This window comes from Salvelinus fontinalis, chromosome 38 (genome assembly GCF_029448725.1).
Source record: "Salvelinus fontinalis isolate EN_2023a chromosome 38, ASM2944872v1, whole genome shotgun sequence".
Taxonomy (NCBI): domain Eukaryota; kingdom Metazoa; phylum Chordata; class Actinopteri; order Salmoniformes; family Salmonidae; genus Salvelinus; species Salvelinus fontinalis.
The window spans coordinates 8,034,103-8,054,579 of record NC_074702.1 but is presented as its reverse complement, the minus strand read 5'-3'; the positions used below and the strand labels follow the sequence as shown (position 1 = coordinate 8,054,579).

Sequence of the window (20,477 nt, the reverse complement as noted above, 5' to 3'; positions counted from 1 at the left end):
TAGAGGTACACACACTGCCCCAACCCCTAGTCTCTAGACGCACACACACTGCCCCAACCCCTAGACGCACACACACTGCCCCAACCCCTAGTCTCTACACGCACACTGCCCCAACCCCTAGTCTCTACACACACACACTGCCCCAACCCCTAGTCTCTACACACACACACTGCCCCAACCCCTAGTCTCTACACGCACACTGCCCCAACCCCTAGTCTCTACACACACACACTGCCCCAACCCCTAGTCTCTACACACACACACTGCCCCAACCAATAGTCTCTACGCACACACACTGCCCCAACCCCTAGTCTCTACACACACACACTGCCCCAACCCCTAGTCTCTACACACACACACTGCCCCAACCAATAGTCTCTACGCACACACACTGCCCCAACCCCTAGTCTCTACACACACACACTGCCCCAACCCCTAGACGCACACACACTGCCCCAACCCCTAGTCTCTACGCACACACTGCCCCAACCCCTAGACGCACACACACTGCCCCAAACCCTAGTCTCTACGCACACACACTGCCCCAACCCCTAGTCTCTACACACACACACTGCCCCAACCCCTAGACGCACACACACTGCCCTAACCCCTAGTCTCTACGCACACACTGCCCCAACCCCTAGACGCACACACACTGCCCCAAACCCTAGACGTACACACACTGCCCCAACCCCTAGACGCACACACACTTCCCAAACCCCTAGTCTCTAGACGCACACACACTGCCCCAACCCCTAGACGCACACACTGCCCCAACCCCTAGACGCACACACACTGCCCCAACCCCTAGACGCACACACACTGCCCCAACACCTAGACGCACACACACTGCCCCAACCCGTAGACGCACACACACTGCCTCAACCCCTAGACGCACGCACACTGCCCCAACCCCTGGACGCACACACACTGCCCCAACCCCTAGACATACACACACTGCCCCATCCCCTAGATGCACACACACTGCCCCAACCCCTAGACGTACAAACACTGCCCCAACCCTTAGACGCACACACACTGCCCCAACCCCTAGACGCACGCACACTGCCCCAACCCCTAGACGCACGCACACTGCCCCAACCCCTAGACGCACGCACACTGCCCCAACCCCTAGACGCACGCACACCGCCCCAACCCCTAGACGCACGCACACCGCCCCAACCCCTAGACGCACGCACACCGCCCCAACCCCTAGACGCACGCACACCGCCCCAACCCCTAGACGCACGCACACTGCCCCAACCCCTAGTCTCTAGACGCACACACACTGCCCCAACCCCTAGACGCACACACTGCCCCAACCCCTAGTCTCTACACACACACACTGCCCCAACCCCTAGACGCACACACACTGCCCCAACCCCTAGTCTCTACGCACACACTGCCCCAACCCCTAGACGCACACACACTGCCCCAACCCCTAGACGCACGCACACTGCCCCAACCCCTAGACGCACACACACTGCCCCAACCCCTAGACGCACACACACTGCCCCAACCCCTAGACATACACACACTGCCCCAACCCCTAGACGCACGCACACCGCCCCAACCCCTAGACGCACACACACTGCCCCAACCCCTAGTCTCTAGACGCACGCACACTGCCCCAACCCCTAGACGCACGCACACTGCCCCAACCCCTAGACGCACGCACACTGCCCCAACCCCTAGACGCACGCACACTGCCCCAACCCCTAGACGCGCGCACACTGCCCCAACCCCTAGACGCGCGCACACTGCCCCAACACCTAGACGCGCGCACACTGCCCCAACCCCTAGACGCGCGCACACTGCCCCAACCCCTAGACGCGCGCACACTGCCCCAACCCCTAGACGCGCGCACACTGCCCCAACCCCTAGACGCGCGCACACTGCCCCAACCCCTAGACGCGCGCACACTGCCCCAACCCCTAGACGCGCGCACACTGCCCCAACCCCTAGACGCGCGCACACTGCCCCAACCCCTAGACGCGCGCACACTGCCCCAACCCCTAGACGCGCGCACACTGCCCCAACCCCTAGACGCGCGCACACTGCCCCAACCCCTAGACGCGCGCACACTGCCCCAACCCCTAGACGCGCGCACACTGCCCCAACCCCTAGACGCGCGCACACTGCCCCAACCCCTAGACGCGCGCACACTGCCCCAACCCCTAGACGCACGCACACTGCCCAAACCCCTAGACGCACGCACACTGCCCCAACCCCTAGACGCACGCACACTGCCCCAACCCCTAGACGCACACACACTGCCCCAACCCCTAGACGTACACACAATGCCCCAACCCCTAGACGCACACACACTGCCCCAACCCCTAGACGCACACACACTGCCCCAACCCCTAGACGCACGCACACTGCCCCAACCCCTAGACGCACGCACACTGCCCCAACCCCTAGACGCACGCACACTGCCCCAACCCCTAGACGCACGCACACTGCCCCAACCCCTAGACGCACGCACACTGCCCCAACCCCTAGACGCACGCACACTGCCCCAACCCCTAGACGCACGCACACTGCCCCAACCCCTAGACGCACGCACACTGCCCCAACCCCTAGACGCACGCACACTGCCCCAACCCCTAGACGCACGCACACTGCCCCAACCCCTAGACGCACGCACACTGCCCCAACCCCTAGACGCACACACACTGCCCCAACCCCTAGACATACACACACTGCCCCAACCCCTAGACATACACACACTGCCCCAAGCCCTAGACGCACACACTGCCCCAACCCCTAGACACACACACACTGCCCCAACCCCTAGACGTACACACACTGCCCCAACCCCTAGACGTACACACACTGCCCCAACCCCTAGACGTAAACACACTGCCCCAACGCCTAGACGTACACACACTGCCCCAACCCCTAGACGTAAACACACTGCCCCAACGCCTAGACGTACACACACTGCCCCAACCCCTAGTCTCTAGACGCACACACACTGCCCCAACCCCTAGACGCACACACACTGCCCCAACCCCTAGTCTCTACGCACACACTGCCCCAACCCCTAGACGCACACACACTGCCCCAACCCCTAGACGCACACACACTGCCCCAACCCCTAGTCTCTATGCACACACACTGCCCCAACCCCTAGACGCACACACACTGCCCCAACCCCTAGACGCACACACACTGCCCAAACCCCTAGACGCACGCACACTGCCCCAACCCCTAGTCTCTAGACGCACACACTGCCCCAACCCCTAAACGCACGCACACTGCCCCAACCCCTAGACGCACACACACTGCCCCAACCCCTAGACGCACACACACTGCCCCAACCCCTAGACGTACACACACTGCCCCAACCCCTAGACGTACGCACACTGCCCCAACCCCTAGACGTACACACACTGCCCCAACCCCTAGACGCACACACACTGCCCCAACCCCTAGACGCACACACACTGCCCCAACCCCTAGACGCACACACACTGCCCCAACCCCTAGACGCACGCACACTGCCCCAACCCCTAGACGCACGCACACTGCCCCAACCCCTAGACGCACACACACTGCCCCAACCCCTAGACGCACACACACTGCCCCAACCCCTAGACGCACACACACTGCCCCAACCCCTAGACGCACACACACTGCCCCAACCCCTAGACGCACACACACTGCCCCAACCCCTAGACGCACACACACTGCCCCAACCCTTAGACGCACACACACTGCCCCAACCCCTAGACGCACGCACACTGCCCCAACCCCTAGACGCACGCACACTGCCCCAACCCCTAGACGCACGCACACTGCCCCAACCCCTAGACGCACGCACACTGCCCCAACCCCTAGACGCACGCACACTGCCCCAACCCCTAGACGCACGCACACTGCCCCAACCCCTAGACGCACACACACTGCCCCAACCCCTAGACGTAAACACACTGCCCCAACGCCTAGACGTACACACACTGCCCCAACCCCTAGACGTAAACACACTGCCCCAACGCCTAGACGTACACACACTGCCCCAACCCCTAGTCTCTAGACGCACACACACTGCCCCAACCCCTAGACGCACACACACTGCCCCAACCCCTAGTCTCTATGCACACACTGCCCCAACCCCTAGTCTCTACGCACACACTGCCCCAACCCCTAGTCTCTACGCACACACTGCCCCAACCCCTAGACGCACACACACTGCCCCAACCATTAGACGCACACACACTGCCCCAACCCCTAGACGCACGCACACTGCCCCAACCCCTAGACGCACGCACACTGCCCCAACCCCTAGACGCACGCACACTGCCCCAACCCCTAGTCTCTAGACGCACGCACACTGCCCCAACCCCTAGTCTCTACACACACACACTGCCCCAACCCCTAGTCTCTACACACACACACACACTGCCCCAACCCCTAGTCTCTACACACACACACACTGCCCTAACCCCTAGTCTCTACACACACACACTGCCCCAACCCCTAGTCTCTACGCACACACACACACACACTGCCCCAACCCCTAGTCTCTAGACGCACACACACACACTGCCCCAACCCCTAGTCTCTAGACGCGCACACTGCCCCAACCCCTAGTCTCTACACGCACACACACTGCCCCAACCCCTAGTCTCTACACACACACACTGCCCCAACCCCTAGTCTCTACACACATACACACACACTGCCCCAACCCCTAGTCTCTACACACATACACACACACTGCCCCAACCCCTAGTCTCTACACACATACACACACACACACTGCCCCAACCCCTAGTCTCTACACACACACACATACACACACACTGCCCCAACCCCTAGTCTCTACACACACACACACACACACACAGCCCCAACCCCTAGTCTCTACACACACACACACAGCCCCAACCCCTAGTCTCTACACACACACTGCCCCAACCCCTAGTCTCTACACACACACTGCCCCAACCCCTTGTCTCTACACACACACAGCCCCAACCCCTAGTCTCTACACACACACTGCCCCAACCCCTAGTCTCTACGCACACACAGCCCCACGTCTCTACACACACACACACTGCCCCAACCCCTAGTCTCTACACACATACACTCCCCCAACCCCTAGTCAGGTGTGTGTGTAACACTACCCCAGAGAAACACTGGGTGTCTCACAAATACACACACACTTGCTGGCGATGAACACTGATGACATCATAGCGTTATGCAAGGCCGGATGCGTGTGAGAAATCACTGGCAAACCACAGCATGACCAAACAGCAGAACAGTGATATGCTCACACACACAACAGCACACTAAAGGACCAACACTGCCATCTAAAGGTCTAGTGAACTATAAATTCCCATCAAGTGCCATCAGCGTCAGGCCTTGTTATAAACCATGAGCTCATGACACTGATCTTGTGCCACAACCATCGACGTGCCTTAATTGGTTGATTGTTTGATTCCATTAAGCTGGCGAACCATCGGTCTGCTGTCTCCCCTCTCTAACCAGGAAGGACTGACGGCTCTCTCTCTCACACACACACACACACACACACACACACACACACACACACACACACACACACACACACACACACACACACACACACACACACACACACACACACACACACACACACACACACACACACACACACACACACACACACACACACACACACACTTATGAATTGAAAATTCTATTCAGAACATTGTTAAGTGCAAGAGAAAGGATGTGAAAGCGTAAAGGCCAGGTGATGTTGGTCTGGACATCATCTAGATGTTTAGAGGATGAAACCTCAACGGTCAAACGCTGTTTAAACCACATGGCACATGACTCTCACATTTCTGGGACACGGGGACCATGTAAGAACATTGGGTTAGTGACAGAGTTTCTGACCTCAGTCTGTAGCTTTGGGAGGTTGCTGGGGTTACCTGAGGTGTATGATGCGTATGAGGGAGGCAGCCAGGCCAGCAGAGACGCGTCCCGCAGTGCAGCAGCGACTCAGATTGGCCAATAGACCCTGTGACATCACAGGCAGGAAGTAGAGTAGCTGGACCAATCGCTGCTGAGACTCAGCCGGTAACAATACCACACTGCCCTCCTGTGGGTCTACACACACACACACACACACACACACACACACACACACACACACACACACACACACACGTCAATATACAAACTCTACAACAGTGGTTCTCAACTGGTTGTCTCAGTCTTGACTCAATATTCGCGTCGAGAAAAATAAGTCAAAATACAATTTGAAAAAAAATTGTAAATTCTATATTGATATTAAATATAGCAATTATATGACAAGGGAACAACATTCCCACCTCTCATTCTCAATAATTACATTTTGCCCATATTCTTGATTAAGAATTTAAATAAACTCTGGTTTGAGACCACAAAATCAACAAAAATGCTGCTAAAAGCTTTATATAAAAAAATACTGTGATTGAAGAACACTTTTTCAGAGAGTAAATTATTTAGAAATGTACATTTATTATCAACCCTATACACTTTCTACCTTGTTAAAGTCGTTAAAGTTCAAACTGTAATATTTTTTCACCAGTTTGGCTGCTCTACACATCACCAACTACAGCTCATACACTACAGCAGAGGAGGGCATCTGTGGTCCTAGAGAGCCTTACTTCCTGTCCAACACACCCCATCATTAGAGTCACCTGTAACCATAAAGCCCTTGATTAGCTGAATCTGGTGTGTTAGTGCTGGGCTGGAACAAAAGCTTGCACTCCTGTACCTATCCAGGACCACGGTGTTGTAAACACACACACCGTACCTAGCAACAAGAAGCCAATGGTGACGTAAAGAGTGAATGGACTATCCATCACCAGTTTATGGTCTAAGAAAGAAAATCATCAAACAGACAGAGATAAAGAGAGAGCGCTAGAGAGATAGGGAGAGAGATAAAGAGAGAGAGTAGTAATGATCAGATAGTCTGTATTATATTATGTTGGCTGCTGACGCACATTGCTGATGTCACAGACCATTCAGACAAACAGAGTCTTGTGATGGTGAATCGCCCACTCTGTCTTCCCTAGGGCCTTTAATCATAACACAAACCCCCTCACCCTCCCCAGATCTGTCTTCCCTAGGGCCTTCAATCATAACATAACCCCCCTCACCCTCCTCAGATCTGTCTTCTCTGGGGCCTTTAATCATAACACAAACCCCCTCACCCTCCTCAGATCTGTCTTCCCTAGGGCCTTCAATCATAACACAAACCCCCTCACCCTCCCCAGATCTGTCTTCCCTAGGGCCTTTAATCATAACACAAACCCCCTCCCCAGATCTGTCTTCCCTAGGGCCTTCAATCATAACACAAACCCCCTCACCCTCCCCAGATCTGTCTTCCCTAGGGCTTTTAATCATAACACAAACCCCCTCACCCTCCTCAGATCTGTCTTCCCTAGGGCCTTTAATCATAACACAAACCCCCTCACCCTCCCCAGATCTGTCTTCCCTAGGGCCTTTAATCATAACATAACCCCCCTCACCCTCCCCAGATCTGTCTTCCCTAGGGCCTTTAATCATAACACAAATACCCTCCCCAGATCTGTCTTCCCTAGGGCCTTTAATCATAACACAAACCCCCTCACCCTCCCCAGATCTGTCTTCCCTAGGGCCTTCAATCATAACATAACCCCCCTCACCCTCCTCAGATCTGTCTTCCCTAGGGCCTTTAATCATAACACAAACCCCCTCACCAGATCTGTCTTCCCTAGGGCCTTCAATCATAACACAAACCCCCTCACCCTCCTCAGATCTGTCTTCCCTAGGGCCTTCAATCATAACACAAACCCCCTCACCCTCCTCAGATCTGTCTTCTCTGGGGCCTTCAATCATAACACAAACCCCCTCCTCAGATCTGTCTTCTCTGGGGCCTTTAATCATAACACAAACACCCTCCCCAGATCTGTCTTCCCTAGGGCCTTCAATCATAACACAAACCCCCTCACCAGATCTGTCTTCCCTAGGGCCTTCAATCATAACACAAACCCCCTCACCCTCCTCAGATCTGTCTTCCCTAGGGCCTTCAATCATAACATAACCCCCCTCACCCTCCTCAGATCTGTCTTCCCTAGGGCCTTTAATCATAACACAAACCCCCTCACCAGATCTGTCTTCCCTAGGGCCTTCAATCATAACACAAACCCCCTCACCCTCCTCGGATCTGTCTTCCCTAGGGCCTTCAATCATAACACAAACCCCCTCACCCTCCCCAGACCTGTCTTCCCTAGGGCCTTCAATCAAAACACAAACCCCCTCACCCTCCTCAGATCTGTCTTCCCTAGGGCCTTCAATCATAACACAAACCCCCTCACCCTCCCCAGATCTGTCTTCCCTAGGGCCTTTAATCATAACACAAACCCCCTCACCCTCCCCAGATCTGTCTTCCCTAGGGCCTTTAATCATAACAAACCCCCTCACCCTCCTCAGATCTGTCTTCCCTAGGGCCTTCAATCATAACACAAACCCCCTCACCCTCCCCAGATCTGTCTTCCCTAGGGCCTTCAATCATAACACAAACCCCCTCACCCTCCCCAGATCTGTCTTGCCTAGGGCCTTTAATCATAACAAACCCCCTCACCCTCCTCAGATCTGTCTTGCCTAGGGCCTTTACTCATAACAAACCCCCTCACCCTCCCCAGATCTGTCTTCCCTAGGGCCTTCAATCATAACACAAACCCCCTCACCCTCCCCAGATCTGTCTTCCCTAGGGCCTTTACTCATAACAAACCCCCTCACCCTCCTCAGATCTGTCTTGCCTAGGGCCTTTACTCATAACAGAAACCCCCTCACCAGTTCTATCTTAGCTTATATTACAACATAGGTGCCCTCCACCCCTTTTAACTGAGACTCCTCCAACCTTTGTCTCTAGCTTGTACAACATGCTCCCCTCTCTCTTCTGCTATGGAGTTCAGGTGGACCTTTACTTCCCCCCCAGTGGAGAAACATAGAAAACATCTCCAAAAGGTAAGGTAAGGTAATAAGTGGAGCTTCACATGTGATTTTTGTTGTTGTATTCACCGTAGAGCCTGCATACAGGTGTGTGTGTGTGTATTCACCGTAGAGCCTGCATACAGGTGTGTGTGTGTATTCACCGTAGAGCCTGCATACAGGTGTGTGTGTGTGTATTCACCGTAGAGCCTGCATACAGGTGTGTGTGTGTGTATTCACCGTAGAGCCTGCATACAGGTGTGTGTGTGTGTATTCACCGTAGAGCCTGCATACAGGTGTGTGTGTGTGTATTCACCGTAGAGCCTGCATACAGGTGTGTGTCTGTGTATTCACCGTAGAGCCTGCATACAGGTGTGTGTGTGTGTATTCACCGTAGAGCCTGCATACAGGTGTGTGTGTGTGTGTATTCACCGTAGAGCCTGCATGCAGGTGTGTGTGTGTGTGTGTGTGTGTGTGTGTGTGTGTGTGTGTGTGTGTGTGTGTGTGTGTGTGTGTGTGTGTGTGTGTGTGTGTGTGTATTCACCGTAGAGCCTGCATGCATGCGTGTGTAGGGAGTTCAGCAGAGCCTTGTTCCCGCGGGAGGCAGCAGCCTGGATGGAGAGCAGGAGCCTGTCTGAGAGGGCAGGGTTACGGTGGCCTAGCTGGGACAACTGGAGCGGTAGAGCAGCCAGCCACCGAGACAACACTCTACTCCTGAAGGGGGAGACCGGAGAGGAAGAAAGAGCTTTAGGAGCAGAGTAATCTACCCTGCAGACTTGGTTATGCCTACATATATCTTTGGTTATTTGGTACAGTAAACACTAGAACGTGTGTGTGTGTGTGTGTGTTACCTGGCGATATGTGTGTGGTTGTGTTCCTGTAGGTACAGTCTGCTGTAGAAGGAAAGTAGCAGTGTTCTGGTCTGCAGATTCAGGTTCATCTGCTGGTACTGAACATACACCGCCTGTAACAGATCCTCCGTCACCGCTACACACACCACCGGTTAGGACGCCAGACATGCGAAAACCATTTAAGATTAACTCATAACCGCACCCTTGACAGCCCACACAAACCCACACAGACAGTCTTACCCCTGCTGCGTTGTGTGATGACCATTCTCCAGACAGTCTCCAGGAGTGTATGTAGATGTCTTTGGCTCAGCTTGGCCCCACTGGACAGAGTCTCTTGGACAAACCCTCTCAGAGGCATCAGCCACTCAGCATCGGGCTCCTGGGCTTGCCCCTCCCTCTGGCTGAGGGTAACCATGGAAACCATGACCTGGCAGAGCAGCACGTTCAGAGCCAAGGGTTCCACTGTCTGCCCTGGGATTGTAGGGGCCTGCTTACTCCTGAAACACCACACCCAAACACACACTTTTAATGATGTCCCCCCCAGTCATTTTGTGCTGATATTATATATCAGAATTGCTAATAGCTCAAACTGTTCAATGGTTAGAGCTAATTTTTAGTAAGAAAACAGAAACCGCTGTTTGTCCTAACCGCTAATATCTGAAATGTAACCGTGGTTCTACGACTAAGCAGAGCATTCAGTTGACTATAGACCAGATGTTTTTACCCCCAGAGTTTCTCTCACGACCCGATTTTCAAATCAGGCGACACATATGGGGTAGCGACCCCTAGTTTGGGAAAAGCTGGAGTACCTACACATACACCAAGGGCCCTAGCACCACCTCACCTCTTGGGGTCTGTCTTCCGCCTTTGTTTAGGGGTGTCCAGATTTCCATAGGGGAAGTTCTTCATGAAGTGCTGCTTAAAATCCCCCAGGTACTCACTGCGAAACCACGCATCCTAAACACACAAACACCACTGTTAATAGAACAAAGGTAACCACACATCTTATACTGAGAGAGAACGCCTGTGTGTGTGTTACCAGTGTATCCTGGTGTTCTCTCTGTGGTGCCAGCTTGCGTAGCAGCTGTAGTATGGAGAGGACCTGGTACATCAGTGACATGGCGTCGGGGGTGAGGAGATGAGCACTGTCAGTCTTGCTCCGGTCGCTGGCACTAGCCTCTACCCAGACATCTAGTAGAAGGGGCACCAGGGTGGAGGCAAAGCCCCGTACAGACTCCCCTGTGCCCAGCCCCTCACTCACCCCAGCCCCAGGCTCAGTCTCCGGCCTACAAATACAGTGGAGGAAAGGGACAGATGATGAGCAGGACAGGAGAGTGAGTCAGCAGAGTGTGTGTGTGTATGCTTGTTAATGAAGTGTGTGTCTGTGATCTGCGTACCTGAGTTTGAAGGTGGAGTGCGGAGTGGGCATGGCTCCTGAATGTTCAAACACCTGAAATCCGTCTTTTCTGTAGGTAAGCTCCTCCCAGTTGAGCTCCAAAGGTGCATTAGCTCCTCCTTGTCCATTCAAAACACTGAACATGTCACCTGAGACACATGCAACCCCCTCCTCCGCTCGCCTCTCCTCAACTACCGCCTGAAGAAAACGCCCCAGTCTGGAAAACACACAAACACAAAGGTCATGCCAGAAAAATGTACACACCAATAGGACACTGCTAACTCATTGCAAGTGTATGAGTACCTGAGCAGCACTGTGAGTCTCCACTGCTGACCAGTCACGTTCCTGTTAGGGTTGACTGACAGGGCCCAGCTCCTCCCCTTCCCCTCCAGCCCCTTCCTTGCCCCGCCCCCGGGACTTTTGTGTGAGATCAGCTCCAGGAAGTTGGTGAGCAGCAGGGTGGGACGAGCAGCCAGCAGGGCAGGATAGTGGTCCAGCAAAACGTCGAGGACCTTCAGGGCATCCTCCTGGATACCCGTCTCGATGTGGGTCATGGCACAGGAGAGGTGGGCAGAGAGGAGAGGGAAGAATGGAGATGTCCGCTCCGCTGGCACACTCTGGGCTATGAACCTGAGCAGGGCACGGAGAGGGTAGAGGTTAAAGGTTAGGGAGGTGCACTAGTAGAAGAACTGGTATTAAGGCATTTCTCCAAGGACTGTGCTGCTCTTAAGTGGTGTATGGTTTTGTGAGGGTTGGAGAACAGACACTGTGGACACTGTGTTAACAAACCTCCAAACGAGCTTCAATGCCATACAACACTCCTTCCGTTGCCGCCAACTGCTCTTAAACGCTAGTAAAACTAAATGCATGCTCTTCAACCGATCGCTGCACGCACCGCCCGCCCGACTAGCATCACTACTCTGGACGGTTCTGACTTAGAATATGTGGACAACTACAAATACCTAGGTGTCTGGTTAGACTGTAAACTCTCCTTCCAGACTCATATTAAGCATCTCCAATCCAAAATTAAATCTAGAATCTGCTTCCTATTTCACAACAAAGCCTCCTTCACTCACGCTGCCAAACATACCCTCGTCAAACTGACTATCCTACCGATCCTCGACGATGTCATTTACAAAATATCCTTCAACACTCTACACAGCAAACTGGATGCAGTCTATCACAGTGCCATCCGTTTTGTCACCAAAGCCCCATATACCACCCACCACTGCAACCTGTATGCTCTCGTTGGCTGGCCCTCGCTACATATTCATCGCCAGACCCACTGGCTCCAGGTCATCTATAAGTCTTTGCTAGGTAAAGCTTTGCCTTATCTCAGCTCACTGGTCGCCATAACAACACCCAAACGTAGCACGCACTCCAGCAGGTATATCTCTCTGGTCACCCCCAAAGCCAATTCCTTCTTTGGCTGCTTTTCCAGTTCTCTGCTGCCAATGACTGGAACGAACTGCAAAAATCACTGAAGCTGGAGACTCATATCTCCCTCTCTAACTTTAAGCTGTCAGAGCAGCTCGCAGATCACTGCACCTATACATAGCCCATCTGTAAAGAGTCCATCCAACTACCTGATCCCCATACTGTTATTTATTTTGCTCCTTTGCACCCCAGTATCTCTACTTGCACATCTATCACTCCAGTGTTTAATTGCTATATTGTAATTATTTCGCCACTATGGCCTACTTATTGCCTTACCTCCTTACTCCATTTGCACACACTGTATATTTTTCCATTGTTATTGACTGTACTTTTGTTTATCCTATGTGTAACCCTGTGTTGTTTTTTTCACACTGCTTTATTTTGGCCAGGTCGCAGTTGTAAATGAGAACTTGTTCTCAACTGATCTACCTGGTTAAATAAAGATGAAATATATATATTTTTTCAAAGACCTGAAGACAAATTCCCACTGTCATAACAAAATGCTTTTCTAACCTGAGCAGGCGTGTGGCAGACATCCGTACATTCGGGTCCTTGTCTGTGAAGACGGCAGCAGCCTCGCTGAGCAGACTGGAGAGGTGTTGGTCTAACTCTGAGGGGTGAAGGGTCAGCAGCTCCCTCAGTCCCACAAGAGCTCCCTGTTTCACTGTACCACTGTAGTGATGCAGCTGGGACAACAGGTCCTAGAGGGGAGGCACACAGCATAAGGTACAGTACAGGAGCGAGTGTGTTTGTGTGTGTGTGTGTGTTACCTACCTTGATGTTGAGCTTCCGGTGTGTGGTGGGTGCATTAGCATCTTTCTTCAGCTGTTCAGTTAGGTTTATTCCCTTGGTGCGGAAGTTGATGTTGGTGGCATTGTCCGCTTTAGGCTTGGTCTTCCCCACCTTCAGCTTGACCTTCTGGAAGTCATCCTGCCTCTTCTTCTTCTTGCACTTGGTCATCTCTGCAGGATAGGACTATCTGTGGAGAGAAACATGGGGAACATCTTAAATTGCAAACAATTCTCTAATATAGTGCACTACTTCTGTTCTGACCAGAGCCAAACAGGGTTGATGTTGATGAAGTGGTTCACTATTTGGGGAATATGGTGCCATTTGACACAACGTGTGCTAGTGATGGACCAGGAGGAGACCACAATCACAGTGGGCAGCAGTGAGCTACCGGCTCTTACACAGAATCTATGAGTAGTAAACCCAGAATAATTGATTGCGTTTTGAAACGTAATAATAATACCCACGTGTGTTGACACTGTCAGAAATAATTGTGCATGCAGTAGCGTTCCCGCGCCGAATGTAGCTTTTGAAGACGGTCAAACAGCAAAACCAAGCTCGTGTTGTTTCTTTACAAACATGGGCCTTTCTCTTTGATACGACAACTAGCTAAGCTGTCTTCACATTTGCCTGCAACATTTGTTTGTTTTTTCCTGTTCTCAATTTCACGTCTACATATATCAGTGTTTTATTGCAACTTGTGTAAAGGATACATTTCAAAAGAAAAATGTATGTCGTTATTATCTTTAAATGTTTTTTTATTAATTTGAACTCAAATTTCCGACTTCGAGTACACAGGCAAACGCATAGGCTCACAAAATCAGGTACGTCACGGGTCTTTCTATAAAGAGATATACAATTTCGCGTACGTCAATTTGCTAGTTGTTCTTCTTGACACGCAAAATTCACCCCGCTCTGGTTTTAGCGAATCTTATTTTTTCAGGTAGAGTATTCCATGTCACTCATACCACACCGTATTTATTCTATAGTAACCCTGGAGGACGTTGTCCGGGTAGCGTTACTATATTGCGGCTACAGCTAGCTAATCACCATATTTTGCACCGTGCGTGGCCAAATGGTTTTGACCACAGGAAGGCCAGCTGCGTTGTTTCTGAGTCACCCTAAAAAATGATGTGGCCCTAATAACTAGATATTAAACGCTGTCTTTATTTGTTTGTGATGACCCTCAGAATGCAGCAAGGCAACAATCCAAGGCCATCTTATGGCGCCCCACCACACAAGAGGTTCAGGAACGCTAATGGAGGGGCTAACAACAGGGTAAGTTCAGTCTCCCATGGTAATCATGCCAATTGCCCCCGGTTAGGATTATAGTTGTAGTACTAGTTATTCACAACCCAGATGAGGTTAATTAATCCACCCTGAAGTGTCTATTGTGATAAGAGGATTCCAAAACAGTGGTTTTGAGAGTACTGTGTACGTAGTCTTTGTATGGTCTTCTAACTGGTTTCATTCCTAAAGTTGTAGCAGTACTCTGTGCAGAGGAAGTGGTATGGACCCTTACTAGCCGCCCATGGCTGGACACAGACACTGGATACTGCTGGAGTAGCAGGGACTGATCAGTGTTCTCTGGTCTCCTGAGACTAAGTGTTTCTGTGGAGATGCAGCCTGCTGCACTGCCCCTCAATCAGGGCTTGAGTTACCCATTGACTATGAGATGCTAAAGAGTATTGTGGGCAGCAGGAATTCCAGATAACCCTGTTACCAAGTGTAGAAGGGCTGCAACTAACGAGGGTAACAGGGCTGGGTGTTTTCTCTGGGCAATCTCATGCCCTCTTTATCGCTGTCTTTCTATTAAGCGGGCAGTCAGCCCCCATAACACTAATTGTCCTGCTGAGCTATAAACATTAGGGCTCACTGGCAGCTTGGTTATATGATGCCTTTGTGACAGATATATATTCTGATTGGAACCCCTGACTAGAGTACTTGTACTTTCGTTTCAAGGTAAAGCGCATGTGTACGGTGCAGAGTCAGTTACAGCTCAGAGTTCCCTCATGTCACTGACCGGGTCATGGAGGAGAGGCTGAAATGACATTTCTCTCTCTCCATAGAGACAGGAGTGCAGTAGGTTTCTCCAATGTGTTTTTCTGCTGTGGTCCACCTGAAGCTTTTGCTTAAACCAAACCAATGTTTCTATCCAGAACCCAATTTTAAGCTGCAACCCTCTAGGGGGTCCTGACCCACTGTTTGGGGAACGGTGCAGTGGGGTTTGCCCCTCTGCTGCCTCCAGTCTCACTAATGCCTGTCTGTCTCTCTCTCCTTCGGCCTGGTTATCCCAACTGACAGAGAAAGCAGCCTAACTTCTCTGCTGACATAGGTAAGTTCTGCCTCCACACAGCATCACTGCCTCTGATAGGAGGTTGGGAGCTGTGAATTCACATCCTCCTGTCTTTTTGCTGGTGGCTGATTGGGCAGGGGGCAAGTCCAAGCGTGGGCTCTGGGCTGCGTCTGAGATTCACAACTCTTAGAGGTTGCTGTAAATGCCAGTGAACTTAGTCACTGTCCACAGGCTTAAGCTGTGTGGCTCACAAAGGCTTTTCCCTAGTGTTCATTTCAATGACTTTTTGGGGGGTCTGTCTTTGATACAATGTGCACAAATCTTTTAGATGGATTAAAAGTAGTTTTATTTCATAAAACACTTTGGTCCATGATTTACAGTCTGAACAACTTTAGAAACCGCAACGTGAAACCTGACCTCAGAAGAATGTCTAACTCTAGGGAACTCATAGGTGTGCAGGTGCTCTCTGCAGTCCTGTAGAGCTGTTGCCCCATACTGGTGCAAGTCAAATCAGTAAGGATCCTGTCTGGGTCAGATGTTGTGGGCCCAAATGACTGCCGTGCATCACCCAGTTGGGTGCTACACATTGGTGGTGGATGAGATGGGATACACCATCCCAATGTAATTTAGGGCTATCAGCCCTCGGCACAAAAATGTGGCCTCATAAGCCTATGGTAGTTCAGATGGGCAATGGATGCTGGCAGCAGGACTTTCTTTCGGGGCCTTTATTGGCCCTCAAAGAGTAGGAAGTGTTTCAACTCACTGTCTGCCAATGGGGCTGGGACCTGCTGTGCCCGTGCAAGAGTTTCACTGCTTTAATTGGACACAGGTATGGAGGAGTGCCTGATGGGAGTGAGAGAATCCTATAGCCCAGCTCTGACCTGTGTCTAGGTGGGCAGAAGAACTGCAGTGCCTACGGTTTTCAGCAGGACTCCATACCTCAGATTAGCTTCTCTTCTGTGTAGCGGTCAGTACTATAACGTGGCATGAAACAGACCCTGGTGTGCCTTCCAGGCAACCTTCTAAGGAATCATGATCTTGTGAAGGTGGGGCTTGAATTGCACACAGCGAATCAAATGAAGTTATTTTTGGTTACCAGCAACTTTGATTACCAGCCAGAGCAGGAGATTCCAGTACTCCCAACCAATCTGTGTTTTTAGCAGAACCTAACTAGCGCACAAATGGTAAAGATTCTTACCAGACGTTGTCGATGATGCACGGCTGGAAACAGGACCTCAGAGGCTCAGAAGAGCAGGGGTTGTGTTTCTAACTGTTGTTCAGTAAATGAAGGACCTCTAAACTCCACTACAAGTCTTTTGACTGGGGGTTTGTGTAAAGAATGCACCTTTTTAAAGCTATACCTTCTTTTGAAGTATACCTGCAGTGTTTCACTTCCTGAAGTATAAGGCTCTTCAGCTATTGGCTGCCTGCTGGTCAGATGACTGAACGTGTGGACCCTTTGGTCTCACCTGTCCGTGGGTAGGATGGCGATCTCATTATGCAGTCTCTGCCATGTTTGTGCTTTGTTGACTTCTGTGCGTTTCCCAGTGTTCACCACCAAGGCGGGAAATGTCCAGACCATCCCCTCCTTGACCAAACAGTTGAAGGCCATCACTGGTGAGACTGTCATTGGTGAGTACCTACTCATTGCACCATGGTAGTAGCCCTATGCCCCAAAGGGTTCAAGAGATTTAAGTCAAGTCACCCCATTGCACTCTTTCACTAATATAGGCTTCATGGGGCTCTGATTTGTTTTTCAAGTCTATGATTGGTTGTTGAGATGTTTCATTGCCCATGGTTGTTAGAGCTGTCACTCATGTTCTGCAGGTCTTCAGTATGTGTGGGAGTACCGCAGCCCCAGTAAGTCAGTCCCGCCCCATTACCAGTGTAAACTCTGCAAGAAGGTAAGCCGTCTGCAGACTGACATGCTGGCTCACATCAAGGGCTGGAAGCACTCCTTCAGATACATGGTGAGGCCGTGTGTGTGTGTGTCACTGTTAACTTTCACAGTAAAAGTCCCAGTAAAAGGCTTTTGGATCTACAGGTCTGTGTTATGATGCTGTGTAACTGTATGGTCTCATCTGTTCTCCAGAAGCAAAATCATTCTGCCAAGATGCCCTTTAAGGAAGATGCTGCCACAAAGGACCATGAAGTGAGGAAGAAGGTGAAAAAAGCAGCAGCAGAACTGGAGAAGGCAGAGGGCAGGGGACAGCTAAAGGTGAGAAGGGGGAGCAGAAAGCTATGGATGAGGAAAAGAAAAGACGGCAGACTATTGAGATGCGTCGGGGGGGGGACCTCTCTGGTGCTGTTGGTTATTGACTTGATTCTGTACGGTGTTTTCAGGTGATTCTGAAGGAGCCCAGTGAGGTCCAAGCGTTTGCAGGACTACGTCAGTTTTTCTATGTTTATTCTCAAGTTTGTCTGAATCTCATTGTGCTCAGTCTGTTTTTAAATGTACTGTGGTTCTGACATATCTCCCTGTCATCACAGGTTCAGCAATCCCCAACATGGGGCCACCAGGAGGGATGGGAGGGCCAGGAGGAATGGGAGCTAGAGGACCAAAACCAGGTGTGAGCGTGTGTGGGGGAGAAGTGTAAGGTTGCCTCTGAGGTGATAATCTCCCGTGGGCAGATTCTGAATGTAGACTGAGATCATTTTCAAGGACTGAATGGGATGCGTGAGATCCGAGCAGCATTAGTTCCGGTTTTGTTTTTCATCACTGGTTATTTGGCCTTATTGGGTAAAGGCGGTGCTTAACCTGCTTTGCCTCAAGTGCTTCGCGGGGGGGGGGGGGCTTTAGGCTTTTGTTAGTTGAGTTTGTTTGCAATTTCAAACAAGTATAAATAATCACGCAGCTGTCCAAATTACTTGAGATTTTACTTCCGGGTTAACCGAGATTGCTGAGGCGATAAGACCTTTGTTTGCTTGACTGGTCTATGTTGGGATGCAGTGTTGTGTACTAGTCCAAATGCAGTCTTTTGTCTCCCTCTAGGTGGCAGGTTTGCAGAGCCTCTGTTCCCAGGGGAGTTCCCTCTCCAAGGCGGCGGCCTCAACTACCCCATGGGTGGTATGGGGGGCTACTCTGACCCCCTGTCTCGCTCCACTCCCTCTACAGCCTTCCAGAAAAGGGACATGAGGTTCCGAGACTACCCTGACAATACGGGGGGGCAGAGGCTGGGGGGTTCAGCCGATGGCTTTGGGCTGGGAGGGGGAAGGGACGGAAGCTTTGGCCAGGAGGGGCTGTTGGGAGAGAGTCCAGGAAGCCACTACCCTGATGAGTTCAGAGGGGGACAGATGGGAAGTGGATCAGGCCAAGGGTTGATGGGAGCGGTACCTGAAACCAGCAGCCTTCCGTCCACACTACTCAAATACCTGGTGAGTGGAACTGTGTGTGGAACTATGCTTTCACGTGTTATTTCAACATGCTGTGTGTGTTGAGGGTCTGTTTCCTGTGTGTAGGACAATTTCCAGATCGAGAATGAGGGTGATGCTCAGATCGTGCTGAAGGTGACACAGAAGCTGACGGATGTCCTAATGGACTACAGACTTAGGAGTGTTTCCTCGGTATGCAGCACACACACACACACCGTGCTCTGTCAGCTGCAATACCAGTGCAACAAGCAGCTCTTAGGTGCTTCCTGCAACAGGAACTGGTGACGTGAGGATAAATGTCACTTGATTCAGTCCTTTAACCCACTTGCTGTCTGTGTTTAGTCAGTGATTTATTGCTGTTGATTATGGCAGTACAAGGCAGTGCTCTAGAACCTTCTGTGTTCTGACAGCACACGTCCTTACTGTGTCTAAACCTGTTCCTTGTGTACTCCGATACAGTCGTAAGGTAGATGGTGTGATTCAGAAAACCACAAAGAAAACCACAAAGAATTCCTCAGTAGTTTGTCCCCTTTGATGTTTTCCTTGATTCAGTGTATGTGCGTTTGTCTCCAGCAGGGTAGTAGTATGAAGAGCGGTTTGTCGCTGGGCTCCATGAGCTACTCCGATTCTCCCAGAATGTCTAGCGGTAGTGACCGCTTCTCAGGTGGCTTCTCTGGGAACCTCTCCGGTACACACGGCCCCAGTTGACAAATTTAAATACACACACGTCCAGCCTTTTAATGGCTGTAGTTTGTTCAAAAATAACCTACAGTACATCAGTCTCATCGATTTTATCTCCTCTCTGCAGGCCCTTCCAGATACTGATGGTCCATCCAGGTACTACAACTGATCCATCCCCCACCAAGATATACCCTGAGTCCATGGGGTCTGCAGCTGCCTGTCTAGCCACTGGAGGATTTTTATTTTATATTGTTATAATTTTCCTTCAAAGCAGAAACTCTGACACAATTGTGTACTTATTAGTGCAGACTTTGTTTTTACATAACTTCTTTTGACATGAATAGGTTGGACCAAAGTGTGACTTTTAGTTTAAACCATTGTCTGTATTCATATGTGATTTTGGCATATTTTACTGGGGTTTCTTGGGAAAATCTTGTCTAATGTTTAGAAATGAAGTGTTTGATAGAAAACAAGTGTAATGTTTAGGGAAACAGATGTTTGGTGGTAAATGGGTTACTGATGTACTGACTGCTGTTTGAGTTGGGCTTGTCATTGCTGTTTTTCTCCACACCTGGCTTCACTTGCGGGATCGTCTGATACCAGCCACCCTGACAGCTGATGAAACTGAGGAGTATTAAAGAACCTTTTGTGGGGGAAAAACTCAGTGGCTGGGCCTGAACGAAATCCCAGGATGTATGGT

The 20,477-nt window shown here is 51.2% G+C and overlaps 2 protein-coding genes across 3 annotated transcripts in view; one reads left to right on the top strand and one right to left on the bottom strand.

Moving 5' to 3' along the window:
* The window catches only part of LOC129838132 (testis-expressed protein 10 homolog), a 32,593-nt gene extending 18,554 nt beyond the window's left edge, over positions 1–14,039 (bottom strand). Inside the window, exons 1-11 of the mRNA XM_055904873.1 lie at positions 13,896–14,039; positions 13,414–13,618; positions 13,153–13,340; positions 11,506–11,832; positions 11,204–11,419; positions 10,846–11,092; positions 10,651–10,763; positions 10,047–10,303; positions 9,807–9,942; positions 9,500–9,669; positions 5,925–6,102 (exon numbers count right to left, since the gene is read on the bottom strand). Of these exons, the coding sequence (XP_055760848.1) occupies positions 5,925–6,102; positions 9,500–9,669; positions 9,807–9,942; positions 10,047–10,303; positions 10,651–10,763; positions 10,846–11,092; positions 11,204–11,419; positions 11,506–11,832; positions 13,153–13,340; positions 13,414–13,599 (2,018 nt within the window). The 5' untranslated portion in view covers positions 13,600–13,618; positions 13,896–14,039. The remainder of the gene's footprint in view (positions 1–5,924; positions 6,103–9,499; positions 9,670–9,806; positions 9,943–10,046; positions 10,304–10,650; positions 10,764–10,845; positions 11,093–11,203; positions 11,420–11,505; positions 11,833–13,152; positions 13,341–13,413; positions 13,619–13,895) is intronic.
* Positions 14,040–14,261: 222 nt separating this feature from the next.
* On the top strand, positions 14,262–20,306 carry LOC129838135 (uncharacterized). 2 transcript variants are annotated; one of them, XM_055904878.1, is made up of 12 exons: positions 14,262–14,371; positions 14,619–14,706; positions 15,733–15,763; positions 17,273–17,356; positions 17,552–17,694; positions 17,817–17,942; positions 18,068–18,113; positions 18,215–18,292; positions 18,717–19,099; positions 19,184–19,288; positions 19,673–19,784; positions 19,905–20,306. In XM_055904878.1, the coding sequence occupies exons 2-12, from the start codon at positions 14,620–14,622 to the stop codon at positions 19,919–19,921; spliced, it is 1,212 nt and encodes a 403-aa protein (XP_055760853.1). In that variant the 5' UTR covers positions 14,262–14,371; position 14,619; the 3' UTR covers positions 19,922–20,306. The 2 variants fall into 2 exon arrangements, with proteins under 2 accessions (XP_055760853.1, XP_055760851.1); XM_055904876.1 differs by having other exon boundaries at positions 19,670–19,784.
* Positions 20,307–20,477: the final 171 nt, after the last annotated feature.

What these genes read in the sequence shown, in the direction of transcription:
- LOC129838135 (XM_055904876.1), top strand. Translation starts at nt 14,620, where the DNA reads ATGCAGCAAGGCAACAATCCAAGGCCATCTTATGGCGCCCCACCACAC. An exon ending in TAACTTCTCTGCTGACATAG is followed by an intron (nt 15,764 to 17,272) that starts GTAAGTTCTGCC and finishes TGCGTTTCCCAG; the next exon opens with TGTTCACCACCAAGGCGGGA. An exon ending in AGGGCAGGGGACAGCTAAAG is followed by an intron (nt 17,943 to 18,067) that starts GTGAGAAGGGGG and finishes CGGTGTTTTCAG; the next exon opens with GTGATTCTGAAGGAGCCCAG.